The sequence below is a fragment of the Meles meles genome, chromosome 7 (genome assembly GCF_922984935.1).
Source record: "Meles meles chromosome 7, mMelMel3.1 paternal haplotype, whole genome shotgun sequence".
Lineage (NCBI taxonomy): Eukaryota > Metazoa > Chordata > Mammalia > Carnivora > Mustelidae > Meles > Meles meles.
The window spans coordinates 139,318,840-139,333,027 of record NC_060072.1 but is presented as its reverse complement, the minus strand read 5'-3'; the positions used below and the strand labels follow the sequence as shown (position 1 = coordinate 139,333,027).

The window sequence follows — 14,188 nt, the reverse complement described above, 5'->3', positions numbered from 1 at the left end:
TCATAAGGTAGCTCTATTTTCAATTTCTTGAGGAACCTCCATGCTGTTTTCCAGAGTGGCTGCACCAGCTTACATTCCCACCAACAGTGTAGGAGGGTTCCCTTTTCTTCACATCCTTGCCAACACCTGATGTTTCCTGACTTGTTAATTTTAGCCATTCTGACTAGTGTGAGATGGTATCTCAGTATAGTTTTGATTTGTATTTCCTTGGTGCCAAGTGATGTTGAGCACTTTTTCATCTGTCTGTTGGCCATTTGGGTGTCTTCTTTGCAGAAATGTCTGTTCCTGTCCTCTGCCCATTTCCTGATTGGATTATTTGTTCTTTAAGTGTTGAGTATGATAAGTTCTTTATAGATTTTGGATACTAGCCCTATATCTGATATGTCATTTGCAAATATCGTCTCCCATTTTGTCAGTTGTCTTTTGGTTGTGTTAACTGTTTCCTTTGCTGTGCAAAAGCTTTTGCTCTTGACGAAGTCCCGATAGTTCATTTTTTGCCCTTGCGCCCCTTGCTTTTGGGGATGTTTCTAGGAAGAAGTTCTTGCGACTGAGGTCAAAGAGGTTGCCGTCTGTGTTCTCCTGAAGGATTATGATGGATTCCTGTCTCTCACATTGAGGTCCTTCATCCATTTGGAGTCTATTTTTTGGGTGTGGTATAAGGAGATGGTCCAGTTTCATTCTTCTGCTTGTGGCTGTTCAATTTTCCCGGCACCATTTGTTTTTTTTTTTAAGATTTTATTTATTTATTTGATAGACAGAGATTACAAGTAGTCAGAGAGGCAGGCAGGGAGAGAAGAGAGGAGGAAGCAGGCTTCCTGCTGAGCAGAGAGCCCGATGTGGGGCTCGATCCCAGGACCCTGGAATCATGACCCAAGCCGAAGGCAGAGGCTTTAACCCACTGAGCCACCCAGGCGCCCATGGCACCATTTGTTGAAGAGACTGTCTTTTTTCCATTGGGCATTCTTTCCTGCTTTGTTGAAGATCAGTTGACCATAGACTTGAGGGTCCCTTTCTGGGCTCTCTATTCTGTTTCATTGATCTATGTGTCTGTTTTTGTGCCAGTACTACACTGTCTTGATGATGACAGCTTTGTCATAGAGCTTGAAGTCTGGAATTGTGATGCCTCCAGCATCAAGCCTTGCATTAGGCTCCCTGCTCAGCAGAGGGCCTGCTTCTCCCTCTCCCTCTGCAGCTCCCCCTGCTTGTGTTCTCTCTGTCTGTCAAATAAACAAATTAAATGTAAAAAAAAAAAAAAACCCACAAAAATTTAATTATGTTGAGTTGAGCATCTCATCTTTTTACGTGTGTTATTATCCATTTCTATATCTTCCTTAAAGACCGAATCAATTATTTTGTCCATTTCTTTATTGGATTGTCTTTTCATTATTGTAAGAGTTATTTGCGTATCCTAAATACAGATCCCTTATCAGATATAAGATTTTCAAATCTTTTCTCTTATTCAGTAGCTTGACTTTTCGCTTTATTGATGGTGATGTTTGAAGCAAAGACGTGTTTAATTTTGATGAAGTATACTTAATCTTTTTTTGTCTTTTGGTGTCATATCTAAGAAACTGTTGCCAAATCCAGTCACAAATGATACACCTATGTTTTTTTTCTAAGAGTTTTATAGTTTTACCTCTTATGTTTTGAGTAAATTTTGTATATATGCCATGAGGTAGAGGTCTAATTTTATTACTTTGCATGTGGATATCCATTTGTCCTAGTACCATTTGTTAAAAAGACTATTCTTATTCCATTTAATTTTTTTATACCCTCGTTATACGTCAGTTCACCATAATGTAGCATTTTCTTTTTAGATTGTCAGTTCTAATACATTGATCTATATGTCTATCCTTATGTCACTGTCCAATCAAATTTTATGAGACATCTTCCCTAGTCCTCTGGTGAATTACCACTCACTTATGTAATAATAAAAGTCACTGTAGTAGAGCTTAACCTTACTCCTGTAGACATTTTTTGCTTCTTAAAAAGGAGACTTTTACCAACTTATGCCTTGCTGACTCCCTGATCCAATGAGAAATTAGGCTCAAAAAGCTAGAGTCCTATTTCTTTTCTCCATTCATATCTCTAGTCTCTCACTCAGTGCCTCGCATATCCATTTTCATCAGATCTTGGTTGTAGGATCTGCTGTCTACTATTTACTTCATTATGTTTTATGAACTTGTTATAAAGTGTAGACTCATCCGTAAATTTCACCATCTAGGACGGAAAAGATGAACTCTGGGCCTTCAGCTTTCCTGTTTTGAAATCTTGCTAATCCAAAATTGCAACTCACAATTCGATACTCTTTTGACCTGGTTCTTGTGTATAGCACTCGTGTTGATCCTATTCTTGGCACAGATCCTACATTCTCAGAAAACTCAGTTGTCTTTATCCATCTTCTTTTAGTTTAAATAGAAAGATATGTACTTTAATAGCTCAATACATAATTAATGGAATAAACATTTATTACATTATTTCCAGAATACAGCTGTAAATTATCAGGTTTTATTTAATGGAGTTATCAGAGACAAGTAGTAGATAATCAGTTTAAGTTCCAAAAAAAAAAAAATTTTTTTTCAAAGCCTGTTTGTATGATATGGGAAAGCTTTGTGGCACAACGTAAAGACGAGGTGGTCTTACTTATCTGCCCACATAAACAAGCTTGGAGTAAGATAAAGGAGAAGGTTATATTCAATTTAAAGAATGCCAAAGGATAGTACATTTGGTTTTCTAATGAAAAGATTAAAAATGATTCCATAATGTTCTCTTTATTTCCTCACTGATGAAAACAGAATAAAGATTGAGTATTAGATTGATTAAAAAATACTCAAAGCTGCCTATTTCTTTAAGAATTTCAGTTAATGGAGATCAGGTAAAAGGTCAGATTTTGGTTATTAAACTATTTCTAATTTTTCAGCTATTATACTTCAAATCACATTGTCTCTCTGCTTGCAAGTTTTTCTTTTCCCCTAGCTTGAGGGGAAATTCTGAAAAGGCGTTCCTGCCAGTTGTAATAATTTGTAATTGAAGGGAATCTTAGAAAAATATCTTAAGAGAAAGGAAGACGGTGGCAGAGTAAGAGGAGCCTAGGTTCACCTAATCCCTGAAGACTAAGAGAACAAAGTCCACTAATAGAGAGAAGAGGCCACATCAAAGAAGGTAGGAAGTACAGAGATGTCGTTAAGGAGAGAAACAGGTCCTGGCTGCTGCAGAGGAGAAGGGAGTCTTGGTCATGGAGAAGGGCAGGAGCGAGACATGGGACTGCACAAAGAGAACATTTCCCTGTAGCCACTGGCTACACTGGAAAGTGAAAGGAGCTTAATTTCATGAGTTCTTACAACCAGGGGGACTTAAAACCTGGACTTATAAAGGTCACTGGGCTTGGCTGGGATAGAGCCTGTAGGGCGCTGTGCTGCTCTTGGAGAGAAGGCAGGCAAACAACCCGGGAACATACAGCATGGAAACAGTGATCTGAATGCTGTCTGGGGCATACAGTAGGGAAATTACTCTTCTCAGAGCATTTCCCTGAGAGGCAGTGTTCACAGAGACCCCTCTATGGGAACAAAGGCCATTTCCCTCCACTGCCTCTCAGCACAAGCAGAGAGCCATCTGTGGGAAGCAGTGCAGCTCGGACACTGGCTGCCTAATCTGCTTACACCGAGCACCCTCGCTTTGCACTCCAGTGGAACTGCCCTGCTCAATCATTCTTGCCTCAGTTCCACCACAGCAGGCCTTTCCCCCAGAAAATCAGCACAAGCCCCTGCCCACACCACATCTGACCAGATTCGGGAGGGCCTCAGTTCCAGTGGAGGTGGTGACAGGTCTCATTTCACAAGCACACCAGAGCACACCTAGTTCAAAGTTGCTACCTTCAGGCCAGGTACCAAACACTGCCCACAGCGCTTAGGGAGAGCCTCTGCAGATATCTGGCCTGAAGGATAGAGCAGCCAGAACACAACAGCAGAGTGCATGCAGCACACACTAGATACTCCCCTAAGCACGAGACCCTGGGCACTACATGATGTCTTTTTACATAAGTCCATTACTTTTGGGAGCAGATGATGTAACTGGCTTTTCTAACACAGAGAAGCTGGTAGACACTTAGATAAAATGAGAAAACAGAGGAATTTGTCTCAAATGAGAGAACAGGATAAGGCCACGGGTCCAGAGATTTAAGTGAGACAGACGTAAATATCATGGCTGATGGAGGATTTAAAGCAGTGATCATAGGGATACTCACCGGACTTGAGAAAAGGATGGACAACATCAGTGAGACCCTTACAACAGAGATAAAAGAGTTAAAAAAGAATCAGAGATGAAGAATGGAATAAATGAGACAAGAAGCACACCTAATGAAATGAACAGCAGGCTGGAAAAAAACAGAGGAACAAATTAACAACTTAGAAGTCAAATTAATGGAAAGCAATGAAGCCAAAGAAGGGAGAGAAAGAAGAATTATGCAAAATGAGACCAGACCTAGGGAACTCAGTGACTCCATCAAATATAATAACGTTCATGTTATAGGAGTCCCAGTAGAAGAAGGGAGAAAAAAGGTGTAAGAAAACTTGTTTCTAGAAATAATAGCAGAAAACTTCCCTAATCTAGGGAAGGCAACAGACATCAAGATCCAGGAGACACCGAAAACTATCAAAATCAACAATAGTAGGCCAACACCAAGACCTACTGTAATTGAATTTTCAAAATATACTGATAAAGAAAACATCTTAAAAGCAGGAAAGCAAGTCAGTAACTTCCAGGGGAAACCCCTTAAGGCTAGCAGGAAGTTTTTCAGCAGAAACTTTGCAAGCCAGAAGGGAGTGGTATTATCTATTCAATGTGGTGAATGGGAAAAATCTGTAGCCAAAAATACTCTATCCAGCAAGCCTATTACTCAGAATAGGAGATATAGAGTTTCCCGGATTAAAAACTAAAGGAGTTTGTGACTGCCACAAGAACTATTAAAGGGGACTCTTTGAGTGGAAAGAAGAGACCAAATGTGACAGTATAAGGCAGGAAACACAAAAGTAGCAAAAAATGAACATTTATATAAAAAATAAGGAACTCAGGAAAGAAGGATATAAAATATAATACCTTACCTAAATCATGGGGAGAAGAGAAAAGAATGGGCTCAAACTGAAAGACCAGCAGCTTAATATAGACGGCTATATGCAGAAGTGGTTATATACAAATTACATATCAGAAACCACTAATAGTGGTGCCTGGGTGGCTTAGTTGGTTAAGCATCTGACTTGATTTCAGCTCAGGTCATAATCTCAGGGTTGTGAGATTGATCCCTGCACTGCACTCTATTCCGGCCATGGAGTCTGCTTAAGATTCTCTTTCCCTCTCCCCACTCCACTTGTGCCCTCTCTAAAAAGAAATCAAAACCACTGATAAACACTCAAAGAGGAGAAAGAAATCCAAATATATCACTAAAACCAGTAAAACATCGAAGACACAAAAAATGATCAGAGAAAATCTCCAGAAACAACCACAAAGCAAGTAGTAAAATGACAAATACATATCTATCGATAATTACTTTGGATATAAATGGGGTAAGTGCTCCAATCAAAAGACACAGGATGTCAGAATGGATTAAAGAAGAAGGAGAAGGAGAAGGAGAAGAAGAAACAAGACCCATGTATAAGCTGCTTGCAAGAGTTTTATTTTTGTCATAAGGACACTTGCAGATTGGAAGTCAGGGGATGGAAAAAACATGTATCCTGCAAATGGATATCAGAAGAAAGTCAGAATAGTAAGACTTAAATTGGACAAAAGAGAGTCTAAAAGAAAGACTGTAGTAAGAGACAAGAGCACTATATCATAATAAAGAGGACAGTCTGACAGGAAGAAGAGCTATGAATTGTAAATATTTATGCACCCAACATGGGATCACCCAAGTACATAAAACAATTAATGACTAACATAAAAGAACTAATTGATAATAATACAATAATACTAGGGCCCTTTAATTTTATTATATATGTTTTAAATGAAATTCATTGCTTTTATTCCTAATTGCAAAGGTATCCATGAAGACAATGTACAATTCAGATATTTTAGGAAGGAATAGAAATAACCAATAGTTGCGTACTTTCACACACCACTTACATCAATGGACAGATCAGAAATTCAACAAGGAAACGGTGGCTTTATATGATGCACTGGACTAGATGGACTAAAGAGATATATTCAAAATATTCCATCCTTAAACAACAGAATCCACATTCTGGAACATTCTGTAGAATAGATCACATATTAGGCCACAAAATAAGTCTTTTTTTAAAATTTAACTTTATTTTTTTTTTCAGTGTTCCCAACTTCATTGTTTATGCACCACACCCAGTGCTCCATGCAATATGTGCCCTCCATAATCCCCACAACACCGGTCTTAATAAATACAAGAAGACTGAAGTCATACCATGCACCTTTTCTGATCACAATACTATTAAATTAGAAGTCAGCCACAGGAAACACTCTGAAAGACCACAAATACATGTGGGTTAAGTAACATTCTACTAAACAATGAATGGACCAAAAGGAAATAAAAGAATAAATTTTTAAAAAATACATGGAAGCAAATGAAAATGAAAACACAATTGCCCAAACTTTTGAGATACAGTAAATATGGTTCTAAGACGGAAGTATATAGCAATACAGGCCTACGTCAAGAAAGAAGAAAAATCTAAAAACAGCCTAACCTTCACCTAAAGAAGCTAGAAAAAGAACAAGAAATGAAGCCTGAAGTCAGCAGAAGGACGGAGATAATAAAAATTAGAGCAGTAGTAGTAGTGGGTAGCTCAGTTGGTTAAGCAGCAGACTCTTGATTTCAGCTCAGGTCGTGATCTCAGAGTCCTGGGATTGAGCCCTGCTTTTGGCTCTGTACTTAGTGGGGAGTCTACTTGAGGATTCTCTCATTCCCTCTCCATTTGACCCTCTCCCCACTTTCTCTTTCTCTCAAATAAATTTTTTTTTTTTAAAAATTAGAGCAGAAGAAAACACTATAGAAACTTTAAAAAGACAAAAATAGAAGAGATCAATGAAACCAGGAGCTGGTTCTTTGAAAAAATGAATAAAACCGATAAAGCTTTAGCCAGAGCTATCAGAAAGAAGAGAAGAAGGACCCAAATAATATCACAGATGAGAGAGGAGAAATAACAACCAACACCACAGAAATGCAGACAATTATAAAAGGATATCATGAACAACTATATGCCAGCAATGTGGACAATGTAGAAGAAATGGACAAATTCCTAGAAACATATAAATTACCAGAACTGAAACAAGAATAGAAAATTTGAACAGACTGAAAACCAGCAAAAAAATTGAATCATTAATCCAAAAACTATGAACAAACACAAGTCCAGGACCAGAGGCAAATTCTACCGAGCATTTAAAGGAAGAGTTAGTATCTATTCTCAAACTATTCAAAAAAACAGAAAAGGAAGGAAAAACTCCAAATTCATTCTATGAGGCCAGTATTACCCTGATACCAAAATGAGACAAAGACACCCCAAAAAGAACTCTAAGCCAATCTCTTTGGTGAACATGGACGCAAAAATCCTCAACAAAATACTCGCAAACGGAATCCAACAATACATTAAAAAAATCATCACGATGATCAAATGGGATTTATTCCTAGGTTATGGGGGTGTTTTAATATCAGCAAATCAATCATTGTGATACACTAAATTAATAAAAGGAGAAGAATCATCTGATCATTTCAAAAGATGTAGAAAAAACATTTGAGGGGCACCTGGGTGGCTCAGTGGGTTAAATCCTCTGCCTTTGGCTCAGGTCATGATCTCAGGGTCCTGGGATCAAGCCCCACATCGGGCTCCCTGCTCGGCAGGGAGCCCGCTTCCCCCCCACCTCTCTGCCTGCCTCTCTGCCTACTTGTGATCTCTGTCTGTCAAATAAATAAATAAAATCTTTTAAAAAAAATAGCATTTGACAAAGTGCAACATCTATTCATGATAACAAAGTAAAACATCAATTCATGATAAAAACCCTCAACAGGGGCGCCTGGGTGGCTCAGTGGGTTAAAGCCTCTGCCTTCAGTTCAGGTCATGATCCCAGGGTCCTGAGATCGAGCCCCACATCGGGCTCTCTGCTATGCAGGGAGCCTGCTTCTTCCTTTCTCTCTCTGCCTGCCTCTCTGCCTACTTGTGATCTCTGTCAAATAAGTAAATAAAATCTTAAACAAACAAACAAACAAACAAACAAACAAAACCCCTCAACACAGTAGGTTTAGAAGGAACATACTTCAACATAATAAAGGTCATATATAAAAAATGCACAGGTAATGACATCCTAAATGGGGGAAAACGGAAAGAAAAACCTCTTAGATCTTGCTTCTGGTTATGGGCTTCTTCTGATTAGCACTGTTTGTCATTATTAAATTAAGCTTAGGAGCACCTGGGTGGCTCAGATGGTTAAATGTCTGCCTTCGGCTCAGGTCATGATCTCCAGGTCCTGGGATCGAGTCCCATGTCAGGCTCCCAGCTCAGCAGGGAGTCTGCTTCTCCCTCTCCTCTGCCTCTCCCCCTGCTTGTGCTCTGTCTCTCCATATCTCTCCCAAATGAATAAATTTTAAAAAATTAAAAAAAATTAATCTTAACATTTATTACTTCCCACTTTAATGGAGACTAGTTTCTACTGTATAAATTATGTATCTTATTAACTCTTCTTGTCATCCGTTTTTCTATCTGTTTGTTTTTTCTTAACGAACTCCCCAACGTTTAGTGGCTTAAATAAATAACATTTATTTTGTTGACAAATCTACAGTTAGGAAAAGCGTGGCCAGGACAGCTTGTTTCTCTTCCCCTAGCTTCAGGTGGGGCAGCTGAAAGGCTTGGGGCTGGACCTGTTTGAAGATTTGTTCACTCACATCTGGTGGTGTTGATGCTGGCTATTGCCTAGGGCTATCGTTGGGGCAGGCACCCGAAACACCCGAAACACTGAAGGCACACCTGGACTCTTTGTGGCCTGAACTTTCTTACAAGATGGGGGGCTCAATTCCAACAAAGCTGCCTGAGCTGCAGAGCAAGGCAGAAGCTCTATTGTCTTTTGCAACCTAGCCTTGGAATACACATTGTGATGCTCACAATTCACCATATTGTGTTAGGAGAAAGTCACTAAGATAGGCCCATGGTCTTTTTTTTTTTTTTTTAATGGAATGAATATGTAAAACCTATGAGATTAAGAGTCATTTATGGTTTTTCTCCCTCCCAATCCCATCTTGTTTCATTTATTCTTCTCCTATCCCCCTAACCCCCCATGTTGGGGGTTGCTGGGGGGAGGTGGGGTTGGGAGAGGGGGAGGGGGTTATGGACATTGGGGAGGGTATGTGCTATCGTGAGTGCTGTGAAGTGTGTAAACCTGGTGATTCACAGACCTGTACCCCTGAGGATAAAAATACATTATATGTTTATTAAAAAGAAAAAAAAGGACAGATGAATACCCAACTTTTGGAGCAACATGGACGGGACTGGAAGTGATTATGCTGAGTGAAATAGGTCAAGCAGAGAGAGTCAAGTATCATATGATTTCACTTATTTGTGGAGCATAACAAATAACATGGAGGACCTTGGGAGATGGAGAGGAGAAGGAAGTTGAGGGAAATTGGAAGGGGAGGCGAACCATAGGCGACAATGGACTCTGAAAAACAACCTGAGGGTTTTGAAGGGGCAGGGGTGGGAGGTTGGGGGAACCAGGTGGTGGATAATAGGGAGGGCACGTATTGCATGGAGCACTGGGTGTTGTGCAAAAACAATGAATACTGTTACGTTGAAAAAATAAATAAGTTAATTAAAAATAGGTAAAAAAAAAACACAAAAACCTATGCACACATTTAAAAAGCAGCGTGATTTACCCACTAGCCACAATTTTTTATATTCCTCCCACATGAAAAATACACTCACCTCCCCACCATACCTCCCATAAATCTCAGTTCTCCTGGCACTGGGTTTAGGCCTGAGTCCAACATCTTATCATCTTAGTCAGGTACAGCAGGGATAAGGTGCCTGAAGTATAGTCCCTTGAGTGCAAGTGAACCCTTGTGAATTAAGGAAGACAGTTCTCTACCACTCAGAATGGAACACTCTGGTAACCTGCTGAGGACTCTCCCATTGAAAGCAGATGGGAGGCACACTAGTCCATAGCAGTTTGGAAACACACCCTGAAGCATGCTGTCAGTTCTTCAGTTAGGACTTGGTCCTAACCACCCGAATGCTTCTCCATGGCTGTTTGCTTTACTCTTTGAGCTCTTGGTTCTGTCCTTTTCCTAAGGAATGACCTGTGTTTGTAGCTGCTTTTTCAGCCTGCTTCCTCCTGGTGGGACTTCTAAGACTCAATGGCCTATTTTTAGTTTGTACTATCTTGGTCTCTTTTAGTCCAAGCTCGCAAACACTGTTTTTGCTACTATAATTCTCTTCGTTTTTTGAGTTTTCCGTGAATATGATTGGATTTCATGCCATTAGAAAAGCCATTCTCCTGGGTCTTTTTGAGATAAGCTTTTCACCTCAGGTTTCCTGTGCAGCTCTCATTTGACAATGCCTTTCAAATTCTCATACTCTTAAGATCCTTAAAGAAATTTGAGGCACATCTTAAATCCTTCTCAAGTCTTAATAAAGGGCTTATAGTTTTGGCTTCACCCATAGGCCGTGTCTTCCAGGATTTGCTTTTATCTCAGAAGCCATTTCTTTATTTTAGCGTTATTTGACAATACAGCATGTGGAGAGGCTGTAAATGAGGAACAGGTAGATGAACCCAGTAAGTCCTGGTTCCTTCATATTGAATAGTCTTTCTTTAGCTTCTCTCTCCTGTCAGTTTTACTTTCAAGTGGTTTGTGGCACGAGTTCCTTTTCCCTCTAGTGTCATTTTCTTCACTTGTCTAGAAGCCTTTGCTGTAAGCCTCTTCAAGGGCCGTCAGGTTTCCGCAAACAGTCATTGGAAGCCCTTTTGGTTTTCATTCTTACTCTTCTCTGCTTCTCACTCTCAGTCTTCTTTCAGGTTCCACCCACCACCTGGTTCAAAGAAGGTTTAGTTTTGTTTTTTTGTTTTTTTTTTTTTAATGGCAGCATCCCATTTTAATATCAGTGTCTGTTTCAGTTATTTATTGCTGTGTAATAAACCGTCTCATAACCTAGTGGCTCAAAACAGCATTTATCTTGTTCACAAATCTTTGGACAAGGCTGAGTAAGGCCAACTCATTTCTTCTTCATTTGGCATCACCTGGGATGACTGGAAGCTGGGAACTAGAATCTTCTAAAACCTTGTTCATGCACATGTTGGGCTATTGAGGTTGGCTTTGGGCTAGGATGTTAGCCAGGGCAGTCTCAGCTGGAATATTTGCATGAAGACTCACTAGGTAGCCTGGGCTTTCCCGCAACAGCTGGATTCTAAGGGTGAGGTTTCCCAGAAGAGGAAAGTCAGATGGAAGCTTTATCACATTTTCTAACCGAGCCCTAAAAATCACACAGCAGCTCTGCCATATTCTGTTCACTAGGAACCAGTTTCTAAGGCCAGCACATATGAAGGGGAGCGATTGTCATGGGAGAAGTGTCAATTTATAAAACCACCACATCCACTCACCTTGTCTTTCCAATCCTATCTAAAGGAAAGGAGTTCTTCCCAACTCAGCATCACCGAAACTCCTGCAAGTTTTTTGGTTGTTTTTATTGCTTAGCATATTCTCTTATTTTGTGGGAAGTAACAAAGGATTGTAACACTGTCGAGTTAAGGAATTTTTTTTTTGGTCCAAAAATATATGGATTATCTCACTAAATTTTTCCCCACTAATTTTTTTTTTTTTATTGAGAGATGTGATTTCTTAACCTTGTGAATCATTTCTCCTTAGAATGCAATTCAAATTAGCATTAAACATTTGTTAATTCAGAAAAAGGCTGATGGCATTAGAATCAGTATTTATAGATTCATTAATTAGAGTCTTATTTTCAAAGTCTTATTTTGGTAAGCATTTACTGGCTCAGACCTACATAAGTCTACATGGTATTCCTAAAACTTCTTTAAAAATTATGGAGTATGAGGGCACCTGGATGGCTCAGTTAAGTGCCTTTGGCTTGGGTCATGATCCTGGGAAGCTGGGATTGAGCCCCATGCTGGGCTTCCTGATCAGTGGGGAGTCTGCTTCTCCCTCTCCCTGCTCTTGCCCTCACTCTCTTGCTCTCTCTCCCTCTCAAATAAATACATAAATAAAATCTTTAAAAAATTTTGGAGTGTTAAGATGAGGCAAGGGTTCAGAGACTTTCTACTAAGATGTGACTTACAGTTATTTTATGGAGGAAAAATCTGAAACAATCATAGAAAAAGAAAAGTATAAAAATATAATACAAATGTGTGGTAAAGAGGATGATAGCAGAGATTGATTTTAGCAACTCCTAGTGGTTGTAATTTTGTTCTTGATTTTCTGAGTTATTTGAGGTTCCACATTCCAAGACTGTACTACGATATAGATAACATTTTGTTGAAAATGAACTTATTTTAAAATCTGAGCACCTGGCTGGAGCTGTCAGTAACGTATGTGACTCTTGATCTTGGGGTTTTGAGTTCAAGCCCCATGTTTGGTGCAGAGATTTAAAATCTTTAAAAAAATTTTGGGTCTTAGCTTTGCATTAGACTCTTTTCACTCTACTTCCAAACTGTATTATTTTATTCATGCAGGTTGATGACCTTACAGTAAAACTGGAAACTGTGTCTTCAAAAAACCAGGTTCTTACTCAGGAATTATCATCTATGAAAGAAATACAGACGAAATGTGAAAAACTAGAGAAGAATACAAAGATGTTGGAACAACAAGTAGTAAACCTCAGAAGTTGTGTAGAAGTCAATATAGTAGAATACAGTAAAATAGAACAATATAAACTGGAGTTCGAAGAAAGGACAAGATTGAACGTAAAAGAAAAATTAAAAGAAGTGGATCTATTTTTAGAGGTTAATTTATTTGTCTATAAAATGCTTTAATTCATTTCACTGCAAATTACATTTTGGTTATATGCACTGGAGATTTTTCCTCTACTTCCTTTATGGCCATTTGGTAAATTTCTGGAAACATTTGTTCCTTCCCTTTAAAAATTTCAGTTTTCATCATTATTCACACTAAATTGATCTTTCAGAATGATTTACAGTAGAAAGTCATTTTATTTTTTAAGACCAGTTAGTATAAAACAAGGTTATTGAGAGGAAAAGAAAAAATTGTGCTTTAAAATTTTTTACCATGGGGTACATGGGTGGCTCAGTTGGTTGCTTGTTTGGGCTCCATTCTGGGCATGTCTACGTAAAAGAAATTGTATCATACTTAGATCATTCCTTTTTTTATATTAAATATCTTATTTATTTATTTGGAAAGCACAAATGGAGGATGGACAGGTAGAGAGAAAATTCCAGGCATACCTCATGCTGAGTACGCCACAGGGCTTTATCCCAGGACCCTGAGATCACTATCTGAGCAGAAACCAAGAGTCAGGCACTCAGTTGACTAAGTCAGCCAGGCACCCCATGTACCTCGATTATTCTTAAGTTGTATTGCTCACTTTTTAAAAATTTAAATGATTTTATTATTCTTTGAATTATGAGATTGCATGAGTTCTAATGTAAGAATGAACATTATTTACATTTAATTCAGTTTCACATTAATGATAAATATTTTACATTTCAGCTTTTTTTTACTTTAAAAATTGCTCTCTGAATCATTGACACAAAACTAAAAGAAAGAAATATACTGTAATTACCCAGGTTGTAACACTTTTAAAACTAAGCTTTTAATTTGCTTTAGACACAAGTAGCATTTCAAGAAAGCTTAACACAGTTAAGAGAAAATAATAATGCTTCACTAAGAAGTCAAATGGAACTCAGAATTAAAGAGCTGGAATTTGAATTATCCAAAATGAAAAATTCTAGAGATGTTATTAATACAGAATTGGACAGATACAAGCATCTCTACCTAGAAGAAGTAACACATCGAATGTCATTGACAAATGAACTGAACAAGTAAGTTAAAACAATCATAGGAAGTAGAGTTAGCTTATTAAATTGCCTCTAAACCATAATTTTTATGGAGCCATGTTCATGAGATCAGTAGTAAGTGAAAGCCAACTAGATAGTATAATTTTGAAAAATGATGTTTGTAAATGAACTTACTGTTGAAATGTTAGTCCAAGACAGT

General features: G+C 38.5%; 1 protein-coding gene across 1 annotated transcript in view; it reads left to right on the top strand.

The window, feature by feature from the left end:
- The window catches only part of LOC123946521 (ankyrin repeat domain-containing protein 26-like), a 180,633-nt gene that overhangs the window by 150,660 nt on the left and 15,785 nt on the right, over positions 1 to 14,188 (top strand). Inside the window, 2 exon segments of the mRNA XM_046011883.1 lie at positions 12,688 to 12,957; positions 13,799 to 14,013. Coding sequence (XP_045867839.1) covers positions 12,688 to 12,957; positions 13,799 to 14,013 — 485 coding nt within the window.